The 17,499-nt window shown below is 45.9% G+C and overlaps 1 protein-coding gene across 4 annotated transcripts in view; it reads left to right on the top strand.

Moving 5' to 3' along the window:
* Positions 1-16: 16 nt before the first annotated feature.
* LOC107200563 (TRPM8 channel-associated factor 2) overlaps positions 17-17,499 on the top strand; it is a 23,455-nt gene continuing 5,972 nt past the window's right edge. The window contains exons 1-7 of one of the 4 annotated variants that reach the window (XM_033516710.1): positions 7,338-8,294; positions 8,396-8,522; positions 9,312-9,941; positions 12,404-13,374; positions 13,617-13,781; positions 15,301-15,395; positions 16,403-16,616. In XM_033516710.1, the coding sequence (XP_033372601.1) occupies positions 9,325-9,941; positions 12,404-13,374; positions 13,617-13,781; positions 15,301-15,395; positions 16,403-16,616 (2,062 nt within the window). In that variant the 5' untranslated portion in view covers positions 7,338-8,294; positions 8,396-8,522; positions 9,312-9,324. Of the gene's footprint in view, positions 106-7,337; positions 8,295-8,395; positions 8,523-9,311; positions 9,942-11,532; positions 11,621-12,119; positions 12,229-12,403; positions 13,375-13,616; positions 13,782-15,300; positions 15,396-16,402; positions 16,617-17,499 lie in introns of those variants that run through there. The other 3 variants (XM_015619243.3, XM_015619246.3, XM_033516709.1) reach the window with 3 other exon arrangements.

Genomic DNA, 17,499 nt, shown 5'->3' with positions numbered 1-17,499 from the left:
CGAGAAGTTTCTAGAGCGGCCGCCGGGCTGCCGCAAAGCGCCAGGCCGTGCCAGGGGCCGGGGTGAAAGTGCGCGTCGACCCCGGGGGCGGAGAGGACGGCGGGGGTAAGGCAGCAGCCGCCTGGCCGCGTTACGCTCCGGGGAGGTGGGGGCGAAGGAGAAGAGGAGGAGGAAGAAGAGCTTATTTATGACAGCAGGGAGGGCGCGCTTTTATAGCGCCGAGCTTTCAGGGCAGGTGCGCCCACTTCTCGCTGGTGATGCAGGGGAGCCCGGCCCAGCAGCGAGGAGGAGCTGCTGCGTCCTGCCTTGGGGAAGCTTTACTGGAAGCTCCACTTGTAATAAAAGTAACCCGTCTGATCCTTCAGTTACAGCCACCCTGGACAGATGCAGGGCTTATATTGTTTTTGCCCACCTTCGCGCCGTACTGGGTGGTCCCGGGAAAGGTAGTACAAGTGGGCACAGAAGCACCGTGGCCACAGCGAGCGCGCAGCCTGGGGAGCTCGAGCATCCCTTGGTTGCGGTCCCATTGGGAACCGTGTGCTTGAGAACCATTTCTTACCCAGGACCAGGAAAAGTAAAGACATGCTTAGGGCACAGAGTGAAAGATCTGTGGCATGCCCACCTGTATCCATCCGGATAAAGTAGTATCGATTTGTGCGTCAACCTGCTGCTGCAATATTTGGGGATGCACAGATAGAAATAGCGCTCCCTCTTAATACGAAGAACATTAGTACAAATATGCAGGGATAATTCTGGGCTACTCAGTATCTGTACATGCCTCACGGATGGTAGGGTACATTTGGCCAAATCATTTGCAAAATCCAATTATGTAAAATCGGGGTAGAGCCGTAACCATCACCTTCGGCGCAAATAAGGAAAGCGAAAGTGTTAAATAGACTCAACCTTCCACTGCAAGCCTTGAACCCCCGCCCCGCGGCGCCGCAGCTTTGCCCACTCCTCGCATAGGGCGGCACCTTTCCCGGCTGTTCTTGAACTTTCCTTCCCGCCCGCTCCCTCGGCTTTCCCGGTGGGTGCTGGGCGCGGAGCTGGCGCAGCGCGGCTCCGCCCGCTGCTCCCCGCCCGCGGCTCCCGAGCAGCGCCGGGCAGCGGGAGCCGGGCGGGGAGAGCGGCGCGGAGCCTCTCGCTGCTGCTGCTGCTGTTGCTGTCCCCGCTGCTGCTGCCCCCGCTGCGCTTGATGCTTGCTGTGCGGCGTGGTGCTTGAGCCTTCAGTAACAAAAGCGGTGGCTGAAGGGGAAAGGAGGCTCGCGGGCGGGCGCGCAGCGTCCCGGAGCTGCCTTTCCAAGCCGCATTGCCGTCTAGCGGCACTTGTAATGCAAATCCCTGGAGTGGGAGCTTGGTCTGTGAGGGTACAGGCTGCATCTGACCTGACCGGAGCTGCTCTGTGCCAGCGTAAATCTGTGTCTGTGCCTGCTGCACAACGACTGCAGAAGACTGAGGTGGGCTCTGCCGCTGCCAAAGGAAAGGAGTGGCAAAAGCGACTGAAAGAACCCGTAGTTACTCTGGCAGCTGGGTGTAAACTGCAAAATCTGCAGGTTTCCCCTGAGAAAAAACATGCTTTTCAACCCCACGCAAACGTCCACTTCAGTTTACTTTCAAACTGAGTAAGAAGGGAGAAAGCAGAGAAGGAGAGAATTGTGGTTTCTGTGTGCATTTGGTCTAGAAGCTTCTAGCTGCTCTCGATTTGCAATTTAACATGGATGAGTTATTTGATTGCAGATTACATCTGTAGGAGGTACAAAGCTGGTTCTGTGCATAGACTCTAGACCTTGATACACCGAGGAACACAGAGAGAAGCATCTAAGTTGGTTCTGGTCCAGCGGGTCTAGCAGGTCTTGTTGGGGGAGGCACAGCAAAAACACTGGAGATAATTCTTCATCTAATGAGTCTGTAGGGTGCTAAATTTACAATCTCCAGTCAGCATTAGCACACAAGTTCTCCTACACCCTCAATTCATCTGACATCTTTTTTTTCATTTAAATTTTCTAATAATAAACCAACTATATGTTGGTTTAAAATAAATCTTTGCAGGTCATTGTGTCTTATGTTTGGCAATGAAGTTTCTGTTTAGGACTGGTACTTTTTCAGCCATGTGTTTTCTACTTCATAATCCCGCATTTAAAAATTGCAGAATGTGTAATTGGTGCCAAATTATCTACAACTGCCAAACATGCCTAAACCAAGTTTAATAAAGTGATAAGTAGTAGAAAGGAAAGGAGATCTTTCAGTGGAGATCATTTACAGATGTTACACAGCTCATATTTCCAGTCATCCCCTAGTTTTCAGCGTAGCAGTTCAAGCCCTTACATAAGCAATTTAAACTGAGCACTGTGAGTTACGTTCCTTAGTAACTTTTTCAAAGACTGTATAGATACTGTGTGAGGGCCTCCCTGAAGGGCTGTGTGTACAGGGCTTTATGGAAAAGGGGCAGAGGAACAAAATGACAGTGAGTGTCTGGGGTGATGTCAATGCCATAATGCTTTCAGTAGGGTATGGATGGAGGGAAGGCAGGTCCAGACAGTCTCTTTCTTAAGCCTCTTCTAAGGCCTGCTGATAGTACCACAGCATTGTAAAGGCGCCTCATGCCAGGCCTGTTCTCAGAAGATATGTTACAGACACAAAGGAAAGATTTTGGAACTTGATGGGTAGGCTTAGGTGAAGAGAAGATGAAAATTTTGGCAATAGCTTTCAGGCAGAGCGACAGACAAGTGAGGTGATTGCCTAAGGCAGCAGAGAGCATTCTGAGCAGTAAAATGTCCTGAAAAAACAACAAATTCCAGCAAGAGTCTGGAACAGCCTCCCAGGACGTGAAGCCAACCTAAAGCTGGTCAGCAACATGCTAGATTTAGGAATAGGTTTATGTAAGGACTTGCTAAAGATTACAAGGCTTGGACTTATAAAAGATGGCATAGACCAACACAGCTCAAATATAGCTTTATCAACAGGTCCTACACAGGCAAGAGTAGGACTCGAGGTGGCTGAAAGCCCATCAGGAAGGGAGGATCTTTGGGATGCTGTCAAATGGTTGGCTTCCCAGGTATGCCATGGCTGGAGTCACTGCACTGTGTGGGTTGACCAAAGCCCCACCATGACACGGTGTGGCCTGGAAGTTCACTTGCCAGCTGTGTTGATCATGCTGGCAGCGCAGACTCCCAGGAACTGGGGAAAGGAGTGAGGAATGCATGTCTGTACAAGGTCAAAGATGACATTTCGAGATAACAGCAAACAGAGTAACCAAAAAAGGAATGACCCTGACTATTCATTTGTGATTGGAACAGGAACTGAAACCATGCTCATCAAGAGCACTGGGTTCATGCTTAATTGGCTTGAAAGGGCTGAGCATGGGGTGTAAGAAAGGAATAAAGGCAGAAGCCACAGCACTCTGTGTTGACTGGCACTGGCCACCACCTGGCAGGTGGACAGACAGCCAGACATCAGCAGGGTCACCCTGATGCCAGGTGCCAGGGAACACAAAATCCAACTTAGTGTGGCTTGAGTGTGGTGAAGACCTTCCTGGGAAAACTAAAACAAAAATATACATCATACACCATGGGCAACAGCGATAATTTGTGCACCCAAGTTATTTGAAATAAGGCTTTAAAACATTGATTGATTGTAACAAAGGGTTAAGAAAACTTTTTAGGTTTTTTTTTTTTTTTTTAACTTGGCATACATTTCTTCTGAGGGATTGTTTGGTTACTGTTGAAATCCGAAGGAAACTCCAGATGCTCATCTGTGGTGTATCACATTTATACTGAGCTGGAAAAGAACGTGACTTAATAGATCAGGGACAGCTTTAATTATTTCTGCTTGCTGCATTACAAAAAATAATGGCGGTAAGGAGGATGCAATGCTCAGTTTATGGAATTGCACATTTTTTTGTTGCAATAAGCAGTGCTGCCATTGAGGTCCACAGTAGGGCACAAACCTTCATCAGTCTGACCCTACACTCATATTTTATGTGACATATTAGTGATAGATTATTAAGTTGCCCATCACCCGAGTTTTGCCCTGCCTGTTCTTCAGTCTCAGCATCACTGAGCTGTCCTGGTATCCCTGCTTTTCCTTGCTCCCCAACAGGATATATCAAATCAAGTTCTGTGCTATCCTTTTCGTCTGGGAGGGAGGAAGTTGTTGTCTTTCCATATTTATGACCACATCACTGTGGACTGCAGTTCATTGGCATGGCCCATACACAAAGACCATCAGAGCTCTTTTCTGCTCCTTTTCAAATGAAGGCAGTGGTGCTCACTCATCCCCTGCTTTAAAACCGAGCAGCATTTACAGGGGAGTGATCTGAGCTGTTACACAGCAGGCCTGCGAATGATACTCAACCATTCCAGCTCCAGACTGGAAAAGGGCCCTGTGTCTCCCATTTCCCAGGAATTTCTGTGCTGCTCAGCTCCCTGTTCACCAACAGATGTCAATGCTTTCCTAAAATTACAAGCTGTAGGACTTAAAATTAGGCGAGATCTCATTTTTTAAAAATGGTTCTCTAATAAGGTTATGGTTTCTTCTGTGCTTCTGTACATTGATTTCTATTATTTGGTGATTTCATTTATGTGTCCTTCTTAGATCCCAGGTATACATTTTCAAAAAGACTAAACAGCACTTGTTTGTATAGACATCTCTTCTGTTTCAGTGTATCCCTGTCTTTACCAATTATAGCTCATTAGCTAACTTTCAACTCATAGAAATTTAGTAAAATATATTTTAATTGAGATGTTATTTATTTTTTCAAATGCAAAATTAATTTTAAAATACCTGATCATGTTTCATCAATTGGTTTAATTTTGTTCTTTCCTTGCCTTGAAAGTAATTAAGATTAGTGGACAAATGTATGTTTAGACATTCAGATTTTCTATTTTTTTGCATCCCATTGACCAGTGAGTGTACCCTAATGTGTGCATGGTAGCACCACCAGAAAGAATGGGCAATTCATGTTGTTTTTTTCCTTAAACCACTGCAACGTTTTACTAGGTTTGGTAATTGTAATGTTTTATAATTATTCACTAATTAATTATCACTATTGCTGTGAAATGCCACATGAAAATAGTGCCAGTAACAGTAATTACACATGGTAATTTCCTGATTGATTCTGTTGCACTTTTACTAATTTTTTTTTTTTTTTAAGGCTTTATCAATTTCAGTCTGTTTCCTAATCACTCTTAGGACTGTCATTGTTAAAAATTAATAAATACCTACTGTAGCTTCCTTTGGTAATTGCTATCTTGATCTAATTTTAGAGTTCTCATTAATTTGCAACCTAATCTACTTTTTCTTTGGCTCTCTTTCCCTTAGATGTATTTAACTTCATTTTTTTAAACTTTTATTATGCAATTCTGGAAAGGTTTTCTTAATGTATTTTTTTCCTAATTTTTTGTTTCCCATGCAAGCTTTCCTGCTTGGCTTCTTCTCACTTCTCCATCCCTTTTCCCTGGATGTGCCAGAGGAAGATCAGATTAAATATTAGGACTATTACAGTGTCTTGCCACTGTTACCATAAAAAATTTCTTCTTTTTAGCCAAATCTACAAAATCCAAATCTACCCTCTTTCAGTTTAAAATATTGTTGCTGATGAACAGAGAATGGAAATAAGTATTTTTGTCACTTCAGTAAATGCCAAACGTCAGCATTCCTCTCTTTGCTCAGTTTGTTGGTAAACATGGGAAGAAGCAAGAATCCACCAATTCCTTACTGCTTACAGACTTTGCAGCATTCTTGATTCTTAGTTACTGTGTAGACAGCTAGATTGCAAATCTGAAAGAGAGGAAAGACTGGGAAACCCATGGACCCACCCTAATGAAGAAAAACAGCCAAATCACAAGAAATGATGTGTCTTACTCACTTAGGCTGCCTGTGTTCTTAACAGGTGAGGCATCTCAGTGCCTGCCTTGCCTCTTTGTTTCTATATCTCATAGATACTGCACAGTCCCATGGTTTTTACTCATGGAGGTCCTCCCATGTTTTGTAGGGACCTTAAAGACTCATCCGAAAGTGACTGACCACTTAACACAGAAAATCTGTTCCCGTATTCACCCTCAGAGATTGCCCAGGTCCTCTGTCTCAAAGATACTCTTCCTGAGTGTAGCAAAGGGTATTCTTTCCTTAGAATCATAACTCTTTTGCCTGTGTGTGATGGCTTTTGGACAGTAGATGATGGATCTTTAAGTCTGCATTTAATAAAACCAAATTACCTTCCCATCACATTTTTGTCCCTTTTCCAAAGACAGAAGAAAGACTAGGATAGATTTAGTTATTTGGCAGGGTTTATAAATGTCTGCTTCAATACCTACTCTCACAGTATTCTCAGCTCTGCAGGGAGTAGGAACTCCCTGGAGGTGAGAGGTAGAAGGGGCAGGAAGGAAGACACGTAATTCTTTGTCTTGTCTTCTCAAGACAAGAATCTTTGTCTTGAGATGCTGTCATGGAGAATTTTTACTTCCACGCTAGGAGGGAAGGCAGCTAGGAGCCAAGATCTTCCTCTTCCTTCTACTGGTTGTTTCCTCCTAATTGATGTGAGAAACAGCCAGCTGAGTCTTCTGCAGCTTCCTTCAATTCTTGTTAGACATGTATGTTCTCTGTTCCTGCTGAGTTTTCTCCCTTCTCTCTCTAGAAAGAGGAGATCATTTATAGTTGCGTGTGCTCGGGATCTAATGATTGCACTTTTTCTCTCCACTTTGAAATGCTTAATACAATTGAAATGGAAAAAATATTATTACATAGGAATTGGAAATTCTCTTACATGGTCACAACTGCTTTCAGTCAAGAGAGTTAAAATTCTTTCCAAAACAGCCACACCTTGTTCTGGATAAATGCCAGGGAGCAGGAATGTTCCTAGGTTGAGTGTAGGATGTTAGTTTTCAGGTCCAGTGATAAGAAGAAAGATGGGGGTAAGAAGTTTGCTGATCTTAAATCAAACCTAGTCCTATGTTTGTCCCCATGTAGAATAACTGAGGAACAATCCCAAATACAAGCACAAATACAGGCTGAGTGGCAAATTAATTGAGAGCAGCCCTGCCAAGGAGGACTTGAGGGTGTTGGTTTGACCAGAAGTTCGACATGACCTGGCAATGTACATTCACAGCCTAGAAAACCAACCTTGCCCTGAGCTGCATCCAAAGCAGCATGAACAGCAGGGCAAGAGAGGAGATTCTACCCCTCTGCTCTTGTGAGACCCTACCTGGAGTGATGGATCCAGCTCTGGGGTTCCTAGTACAAGGAAAACACAGATCTCTTAGAGCAAGTCAAGAGGAGGCCACCAAGATGGTTAGAGGGCTGGAGCACCTCTCCTATGGAGACAGGCCGAGAGAACTCGGGTTGTTCAGCTTGGAGAAGGCTCCAGGGCCACCTTGGACCCCCTTCCAAGTACCTAAAGGGGGCTACAGGAGAGCTGGAGAGGGACTTCTTGTGAGGGCATGTAGTTTCAGGACAAGGGGTAATGGCTTGAAAGAGGGCAGGTTTAGATTAGATGTTAGGAAGAAATCGTCTACTGAGGGATGGTAAGACACTGGCAGAGGTTGCCCAGAGAAGCTGTGGATGCACCATCCCTGGAAGAGTTCAAGGCCAGGTTGAATGGAGCTTTGAGTGCCTGGTCTAGTGGAAGGAGTCCCTATCCGTGGCAAAAGGTTTGAAACTACATGTCCTTTAAAGTCCCTTCCAACACAAACCATTCAGTAGTTCTGTGATTCTATCATTTAATATGAGTTGCTGAAACTATCTACCTGCTTCTCCTCTCCCCTGCACCATGGTTAGTGTGTTGGTATAGGTACATTAATATCAAATCCACAGAAACCATCAAAAAACCCTTCAGTATCTTCCAAGATTGTGTTACGACTTTGGTGCATGATTTGTAGTAAAACACCCTAAAACACTTAGATCTTGTGTTTGCCTTTACATGTAGGGCTTCTTCAAACCCAGGGACACAAAGCTGGGATTCAGACTAAGCCAGCAATCAAGCACTAGGTTACTGGTCAGCATAGGTTTTAACCTATGTTAATCAGCAGCTTTGACTCTTGAATCATACACAAAACAATAGTGGAGTGCCATGACAGTTTTGGTGGAAAACACAGCTTCCAGGCATGACCAGAGAGGATAAGCAATACTGTCATTGTAGATCATCTGGTCTTCTCCTGGACTTGCCATTTTCCTGTGTTTGGATGACAAGGGTTTGCTTTCAGGGTAGCCAGATATGAAGTGTTTGTGAAGCCTGGTGTTGGTGTGGAATGCTGCCAAGGGAAGGTCCACGCCCCTTCAGAGCAGCTCCTTCCCTTGCTGTAGGTGTTGTGCTCAAAGTAAATCTTCCGAATCCTGAATTACATAAACTGGGTGGGACTGGGTCATACTCTCATACCTCAAAGCCTTCCTGTTTGCACAGCCACAGCTGCCCCAGCTCAGCAGAAGACAGCTTTGGGGAAAAGATGAGCCAAGCTTTCAAACCGAGGGAGCCTTAACGGAGACAGAGCACGTGTCACTCACAGACCTCAAAGGGCTTGGCAGTCAAGGTCGGTACACTCTTTACTTCATGGGTGGGAAAACAGACAAAACAATGCTATGGGAAAGGGAAATTATTTTATTGAGATTGTGATTGTAAAACATTTTGGATCAGGGAAGTAGGGCATGAATCTCCTGTGCCCAGACATGCTCTCCTGGGTACTGTGTGCTTCAAATTGACAGTTATTGCAGGGAAGCTGGTCATCTCCATCATTTTTGCTGACTCTTCCTCACAGCACCTCCTAATACTAAGCACAGGCATATAGTGCCTAAATGGAGGTAGAAAAGTGCAACTTTGGAATACCATGTTGCAGCAACAGCATGTAGCTCTGTACATATCCAATTAGGAGCTAAAATGTGGACATTGTGTTGATACAGTCTTTTAATTTTCTGGCTGTTGCTGTGTAAACCACCTCTACCATACAAGTTCCTAGTAGACTTCCTGGAGCCTCTGGCACTCTCCCTCTTCAAATAAATTGTTAATGGGAAAGTGAATACCTTTATTTCCCTCTTTTCTTCCATGGTGTATAGGAGAATTTGTTGAAACAGTCACTTTGTCTCCATAATCATGGTATACTTGTCACTTCTATTTAAATAGTGTGATAACAAAGCTAAACAAGGAAACAAATAACCAATGCAACAAACCAACCAAATCCCAAAAAAAGCTGTATCCACAAATATGGGTCCTCTTTGTTTGGAGTTCCTGCTAGACAACAACAAAAAATTGCTCTTTGGGGTTGTTACAGCTGTTCCTTACTGCTGAACTGTCCTGTATGGATGTTGTTCTCTCCACCACACAGGAGTGTCCTGGAGATGAAACCCTGCGCCACTTATGAGCTGTTAGTGGATGGTGTTGGGACATGGGACTTCACTGGAGGTTTTGTTCCCTGTGAGCTGCTCCTTGTTGGAGAAGATGCCTACCCTGTGCTCCTGAGCGCTAAGAAGCAGGTCCTGATTGCTGTTTCACAGTATGGGAAGGGCCGGATGGTGGTTGTTTCCCATGAAGGAATCCTGAAGGGCCCCAAGTTCTCTCAGTTCCTCAGAAATGCCGTGGAGTGGCTCAAGCCTTGCCCGCAGGCCCTGGTTGGGGTTCATCCTCGTCTGGATTCCCTGTCCCAGGTGCTGCTTGGGGCTGGCACCCGAGTGCAGGTGGGGGCAGAGCCCAGCCCATCCATGGGGGTGTTCTGTATGGATGCCTATGACAGCTCCCAGGCCAAAGGTGTCGTTGACTTTGTCAAAGGGGGTGGAGGGCTTCTTGTTGGAGGCCAAGCCTGGTATTGGGCAAGTCGACACGGCAAGGAGAAGGTGCTGTTTGAATTCCCTGGGAACCAGGTGACCATTGTGGCTGGCGTGTACTTCACAGGAAACACAGTGGAAAAAGGCATCTTCAAAGTCGCCAAGAAGATTCCCAAGATCCCTTTAGTTGTCCTGTGAGTACCTGACTTACCCTCTCTTTAAACCACCAATCAGGTTATGTGGGTGAGTTGTTTATAGAAGATTTGGGAGGTGAGAGGTGAGGGTGATGGGGATGGTTCTTTAATAAGCAGGATGGAATTGTTTCGTTCCAATTTGAAGAGGACCATTCCCATTTTTTGCAATTCGATAGAATGCTGTCTTCAACTGCTTCCAGTGCAGCAGGACCAGGCCCAGGGAATCCATTCCAAGAGAAGGAAATGAGAGGAGCCATATTTTAGAGCAGCATGCCTGATCAACTGTACCTGAGTGAAATGCAGCAAAACAGAAACTCCTCTCCCTCTCCCCACACATCTCTACATTCAGGGCAACTTTCCCACAGCTGAAAACCAGGTTGGAGATGAAGCAGCTCTCTGGGCCGGGCTCTGGCTGACAGCTGCTAAACCTGTTTAGCCTGTTCCTTGCAGGAATTTGCTTCTGTGGGTAAACCCCTGGAGCTGGCCAGATTTGAGGCTGGGTGCCTCCTCCCTTCTCAGCTTCTGAGACAGGCGGTGGACAAGTAATCTCAGTGCTCCCCATTTGTTTGGGATTCCATCCTGGCTCTTTGTGTTCTAGATTATCAGGTGTAAAACTCAGGGCTGTTATGACTCATATTGCACAACTGACCAGGCATTGGAGTCCTGGATGGTGCCCTGCTGTCTTCCTCCCCTTGCCAGTGGCTATACCAGGCTCTTTCTCCTGCCACTTTCTGCTAAGTTACATAAGGCACAGCAGGTTCTCCAAGGAGCATTAGTGCTGCTGCACTTCCTCTGTGTGGCAGCTTCATTTCTCTGTAGTGACAGCCACAGCAATTATAGTAAAATTCCCTGCAAGGCTTTTCTTCACAGCTTTTTCCTTGTGGATATAGAATGCTAAAGGTCTAATATTTTCAAACAATTAATGAATTTGATACTTCTTGTTTGTTTTCCAGTAAAGGTAGTAGAGACCTCTGCTGTTTAATTCAGTGAAATGCTTAGGGCACAGCTAACAAATCAGGTTGCCTAATTAAAATTTGCTGGTTGCTTCTTGTTACCTTCTGCACTGCACAGGCATGTTCCCACTGCTCCATGCACAGGGCATAGAAGAGGGGAGAGGGTGGGGAATTCAGAAGAGAAAAATCACATCACAATTAACAAGACTTCAAATGGTAACTCAGGGTGGATTACAACTTACTTAGGTTGTTTTTATGGGGATTTTGTTTGAATCCAGAGCCGCAGAGAAATTTAGATCTCAAATTTCTGTGTAACACAATTCTACATCTGGATCTTCCTGCCAGATTTGTGTGCAGAGAATTAGGCTTCAGTCTGAGACAGGGACAGTGCCATATGCCTGGGCACATGCTCTGTGTGACAAAGGATCTCAGTAAAGTAATAACCAAAGAAGAGCTGCAGATTAAATTCCTGTCATACAGGGGTGAAGAAGGGCAGCATCATTTTTTCTCACTGAGTTGGCAGCAATGGCCATTTAACAACAGATCCTTCACAGGTGTTGGGGGAAAACTATTTGGCAGAACTAGAGGAAAGTATACACAAACCAAATGAGAGTAATTCAGCATGTCTTTCTCCACAGTGACATATAGGAGTTACATGGAAATAGCAGAGATAAGAGAGCCTTGCACAGCCTAATCTCTTTTTATTGTGGAGACCAACAATGTGAGGTAATGTGAGGTGTATGTGTTAAGGCTCTAATTCAACTTCCAGTCACTCGCTATTTGTCTAGCTGTGTGTCTGCCTGTCCGTGTAGCCCCCTCTGTCCTAGCACTCCTTTCTTCAGTTCTCAACAGTGGCAGAGCTTAGAGAAAGGCACAGGAATGTTTTGGGCTTATTTTCTAAAGGCTAGGGTGTGGCAAATAGAGAAAGTTTCTCTTAAAGGAGATATGCCAATTCCCACACTATGTGCAGTTTAAATCTACAGTTTAAGAAACTATGAAGGGTCTGATTTTTGAGTTTCTGCAATGTATTTAGGTTTTCAAGTCACTCTTCAAAGACAGAGGTCTAGAAGTTTTCTTTTGACCTAGGAAGCTTCCTTTTGACCATTCCATTTTCTTAATGAGGGCTGAGATTCATACAGATTTGCTTGGCTGTAAAAACTGAGGCTTTAAAAGGAGAGAAATGAGGCATTGATGGATTTTTTTTATTTTTTTTTTTAAATGAGAGAACTGACAGCATGATGTCCTGGGATGAAGGAGAAAGAAGAGGCAAGGATGTCCACTGAGAATAGCTCAGTTGGTTAGAACATGGTGGTGCTACTAATAGTATCAAGGAGGTGGGTTTGATCCCTGTATGGGCCACTTGCTTAAGAGCTGGACTCAGTGATCCTTCCAGCTCAGAATATTCTGTGAAATCAAGAAAAGAACTCCTTAAGTTTCAGCTATGACACCAGTCATTTTGCACCAAGGATTCTGGCTGGGGGCTAACCTGGACCTCTCTTGGTTCTGCAGGCACCAGGCCAACCTGAGCCTTGATGCCGAATTTCTCCTGCGCGGTGTGTCGGAGCTGGATTTGGTGACGGGGGGCATGCCCTCCACCTTGCTGGTGCACGGAGCCCTCTCCTTCCCGCTGTGCCTGGACAGCTCCCAGCGCTGCCTCTTGGCTGCCGCACGCTACGGCCGTGGCCGTGTGGTGGTGGCAACCCACGAGAGCCAACTCTTCTCCCCAAAGCTGGCCAGGTTCCTGCTCAATGCTGTCTCCTGGCTGGATGCCGGGAGGAAGGGGCTAGTGGGGGTGGATCCCAGCCTGAAGAAGCTGTGTAGCCTCCTGTCTCAGGCAGAGGTGAAGTCGCAGCTGTCACAGCTGGCAGGTGACATCAGCGTGTACTGCTGCACCTCTTACGGTGGCAGAGAAGCCGAGAGAATCCACGCTTTCGTTGCAGAGGGAGGCGGCCTGCTGGTGGGGGGCCAGGCCTGGTACTGGGCTTCCCAGAACTGTGGAAAAGCTGCTGTGGCAGAATATCCTGGCAACAGGATCCTGAATCGCTTTGGGCTGAGCATCCTGGGGCAGAGCGGCCAGGCAGCCAAGTACCTGCCTGTGGGGCCAGGGGAGCACTACCACTTCCGCAGGGCGCTCCTGCTCTTCAGCACCCAGCTGCAGGGGCACCAGGAGCTCACGGAGCCCCTGAAGGGCTGGCTGCACCCTCTGGCGCAGGACTGCGCTGCCTTCCTGCACATCCCAGCCCACGACTGCCCGGCATACGCCTCGCTCCACCGCATCCTGACCAAAGTGCTCAAGAGGACTGGGATCCCGCAGGTCAGCAGGCACTGCCCGGTCAAGAGCAACTCCAAAGAGGCAGTGCTTCTCTGCATGGCGACCGAGCTGTCCCTCACCATGACAGACAGTGCGGCCCTCGTGCAGAAATCTGCTGCTGGGGTCTGTGGCCTCCCTGTCACTGTGGAAATCGACGGCACAAACCCAGGTGAGCAGTTATCTTGCTTCCTCTCAAGCCATCCTGTTGCTGGGATCAGTGGGGTGCCCTGCCCTCAGTGTGCCTGTGTCTGTGTGCCTGAACATGGGCGCAAATGGATGTGCAATTTCACCATGGGTTTGAGAGGAGACTGAGCTCAGTGCAGTGGCAGACAGGCTCCTTTTGTGGCGAGCTCTGACCTCAGCACCTGAAACGCCCCGTGGAAATCCTGCTTCCTCCCTCTTGGTGTGCAGGCACTGTCAGGGGAAGAACCCCCAACTTGTGGTACCACAGGACACTTGCTTGGCACAATGATTTTGGCAAGAAAGCTTCTTTGAGAAACCCTGAACTCTACACTGCAGGTTGCTGTTCCCATAGTTGTTCTGATACAGCTGTCTATGGAATCATCCTACAAAGAGGTGGGAGTTAGAAATGAAAGGTTTATTTGTTATCTAGGTAATTTCAGCCTGAGTTATAGCACAGTCCCACAGCTTGTGTATCAGCACAATGGAGGGAAGATCTGATTTTGAGGGTGAAAATGAGAAGCTGGAAGTATAGTGAGAACTTCTTGGGCTGACACCACCACTGAAGTCAAAGTATTGGGTAAATACACCATAAATTATTTGTCTAAGCTTAGGTCTTGTATCTGTACCAACTTGCTGAGAATCCTGCTCACAACTGATATTTTTAACTCGGGGTTAAATTCCATTAGTAACTTTTATCCCCTGGACAGTTTTTTTGGTCTTAGCATATGATTTAGAGGAGTTGTTTCCAAATTGCTCTAATGAGATAAAAGAGGCTGTTCTGGAATGGCAAGGTCTGAGTGCAGTGGCTGTGCAGAGAGAAAAGTTGTAGAATAACTTCTTACTGGTTTTAGCACTAATGAATCAAGACAAAAGCAGAAAATACTCAGAATTTGTGTCATTTCACATAAACAAAAAATAAAGAAGAGCTAGCAAACCCTGAGCATCATTTCAAAACTGCCTTTGGTGCAAATTCAGCAAAACTGAGATGAACTGGTAACATACTGTGATATACTCTTATTTTTCCCTGTGTTTTTCCCTGGATTAGGTTTTCCTTGACAAAACTGGTTCTGCTTTCTTGGATGACAGGAAAGGTTGTAAGTTGTGTGCTTAATCACAGTTCAGCTCTTTCTAGGACTTCTGGTGTTTGGATTGAAATACACCTAAGTAAACTTTATGTCAGAATTAGGGAGTGGAGTCTGCCTGATCAATAAAGCAGAGATGGATCAGTTTTGCACTGTAAATTCTGTAAGTTGCAAGTATTTAAAGAGATTTATGCTGAGGAGACTTGCATTTCTATGGGAAGACTGTTTAGAAACATGCTGAATTGTAGTGGTACGTACCCATCTTACAGGTACACCTAGCACAGAACGGTTTCTTGAGGCTTTCTCATCATTTCAGTCAGCTAGAAATGACAATTCCTGTAGGCTTCGGTTTTTGCTGGACCAGACACTAAGGAAAAATGCGATGCCGCTGTCAGTCTATTATTTGGGAAATGTTTTATGACCATTACAGCTTCAATCGTGTAATCCCACTGTAGCTGGCACCTCTTACGAGGTCTTTAGGATAAGAGGATCTGACCATAGGAGGTGTTGGGGGTTTTGGCTTCTTTTTTTTTTTTTTTTTTCTTCTCATTTTTAGGAGATACTACTAAGCACATTTAAGCTTGGTGTTTCCAGAAGTGTGAATCTGGATGGGCTTGCTTGCTAACGGTGTGATGATTTCATGATTTTGCTCTTTGAAACTGTATTTCTGACAAGGTGGGTAAATGTGAGATGGTTCTGTGAGTGTAGAGCAGGGGAAAAGGAAAGGATGGAAGATTATTCTCCTACTGCAACTTGAAATCTTCAGGACCTGTAATGGTCTGGACAAAGAAGTGCTTGACTGTTCAGGACTGTGTTCTCTTACATTTTAGGAAAGACAGCCTGGAGGAGCACAGGGCTCTACCTCCCTGAAGGGCACACAGCAGTAATAATGTGCCCTTGTCTGGTGGTCGGTGCTGGTCTGAAGGTAAACTCTCTCTGCTTGGCTGACACCGGTGTATTTGTCGGGTGAGCACTCAAAAATAGCGCAGGGAAGGGTTTTCTCCTTGATGGCTTGTTCTACCTTTCCTACTGCCCTTTCCTACTGCTGCCACCCTGTGGCACTTTAAATGCTTTGTCATCATTTCTTCACCTTGTGTCCTCACACTTTTCTTTTGCATTCCTCCCATTCTGTGTGCTGGTGGGATAATTGACTGTGGCTGCTGCTTGAGGGCTGTTGGTTTTTGTTCTGCTGTGGTGCAAAAAAACCTGATCAAGGTGATTTTCAGGTCCAAGTACTTGGGCCCTTCTGTGAACCAAACTTGATTCCATCTCTCCAGATCTCTCATAAATTCTTTTGGCAGTGCTGTCACTACTGCTTGTGTATATGAGTCCAGATGAGATAGGCACTGTTACTTGGGATCCTGTTCTCTGCAAAATACAACAGAAGCAAATGCTTACCTGCTTGGATATTTTTTGCAGTGACCTCCCTGCAGCTGAAATGCAAAGTTAACCCTGATGCTTCTGTCTGATCCTGCAGCCACGTGCTGTCTGTTCTACTATAAGAACTCTAAGGAAGAGGCACAATAAAAGAAGCCAGTCATGACCATATCTCTCCAAATCATGTTAATCATGTTATAGGAAGTGACTCTGATGCTGGGGAGGGGTGGAGGAATGATCAGTGCAAGTGCAGTGCAGTGGAAGAAGTCACTGCAGTACTCTGACATGCTGGTGAAGGATGCAGTTGGGCCAGGAATACTGGGAGTAGAGCTCCCAGGGACAGCATGAACTTTTTTTTTTTTTTTTCTTCTATATTTACTACCTCTGGTCACCACAGGATGAAAACTGGAACTAGGCTGAAGTCAGATGGCTGCTTCTATGTATGTGCTCTGCAGGGACAGTGCTGCAGTGGAGAGCTCAGTGGGTGTTGAGGTCAGTCTGCCAGGTCACACTGGCACGCCTTTGACCAGCTGTTCCTACATTTCTGCTTGCCAGGTGCAGGTTGGGTGTCACACAGATGACCTCTCTAAAGCCAAGGAGCTGAAACGGGCACCAGTGGTAATACGCACCTGTGATGTTGCCTGCCAGAAACAATCCATTTCCTGCCTCTGGGGTGGCCTCATTTACATCATAGTACCAGCAAAGAGTGTCCTGGGGAACGTGCCCATCACGGTGGAAGGGGCAGTCAGAGCTCCCTTCTTCAAGCTTGGTAGGTTTGTTTACCTTGGTGCTTTTTGCTTGAGGGCTGCTCACAGATCTTGCTGTCCCAGTGACTAAAAGGAAAGATGGTCCTGTGCTTAGGAAGGTCTTAAAAATGCTTTTTCTACTAATTTTTAAGAAGAGTGGAAGGGAGGTCCCCAGGAATCACCAATCTGTCAGCCTCAGCTCTTTTCCCAGAAGATCATGGAACAAACCCTCCTAGATGCTGTGCTAAAGCATGTGGAGGACAGGGAGGTGATTCAGAACAGCCAGCATAGCTTCACCAAGGGCAAGCCCAAGAAAGATGGGGACAAACCCTTTAACAGGACCTGTTGCAGTAGGACAAGGGGCAATGGTTTTAAACTAAAAGATGATTGATTCAGACTATGTATAAGGAAGAAGTTTTTTACAATGAGGATGGTGGAACACTGAAACAACATCACAAGAGGTGATGGATGCTTCATTTCTGGAAACATTCAAGGTCAAATTGGGCAAGGTTCTGAGCAATCTGATCTAGTTGAAGATGTCCCCTCGGCTCATTGCAAGAGGGTTGAAACAGATGACCTTTAAGATCCCTTCCATCCAGACTATTCTACAATTCTGTTATTCTCTGCTTCTGAGTAAGTCATTTAGGCACAATGAGCCTGCTATGTGGCTGGGAGTAGGTGGAAGAGCTTTCACAAAATGGGCAGGGTTTGTTCACACCAACATTTTTTGGAGGCTGGAGTTGTTATTTCTGATGGAAACCGTTATGCTGAGGAGAGGGAGACTGATCTCTGCCACAGCAAAGCATGCTTTGTGCTCTGCCTGCTTTACTGTGCCCTCATATGGCCATCTCTAGATCCTACAAGACATCTCTGGTGAATTCCTGTTTCCAGCAGTCTTCTGTCTTC

This window comes from Parus major, chromosome 1, assembly GCF_001522545.3.
Source record: "Parus major isolate Abel chromosome 1, Parus_major1.1, whole genome shotgun sequence".
NCBI lineage: Eukaryota > Metazoa > Chordata > Aves > Passeriformes > Paridae > Parus > Parus major.
The sequence above is the reverse complement of the archived record's forward strand: the minus strand, read 5'-3'. Positions and strand labels throughout refer to the sequence as shown.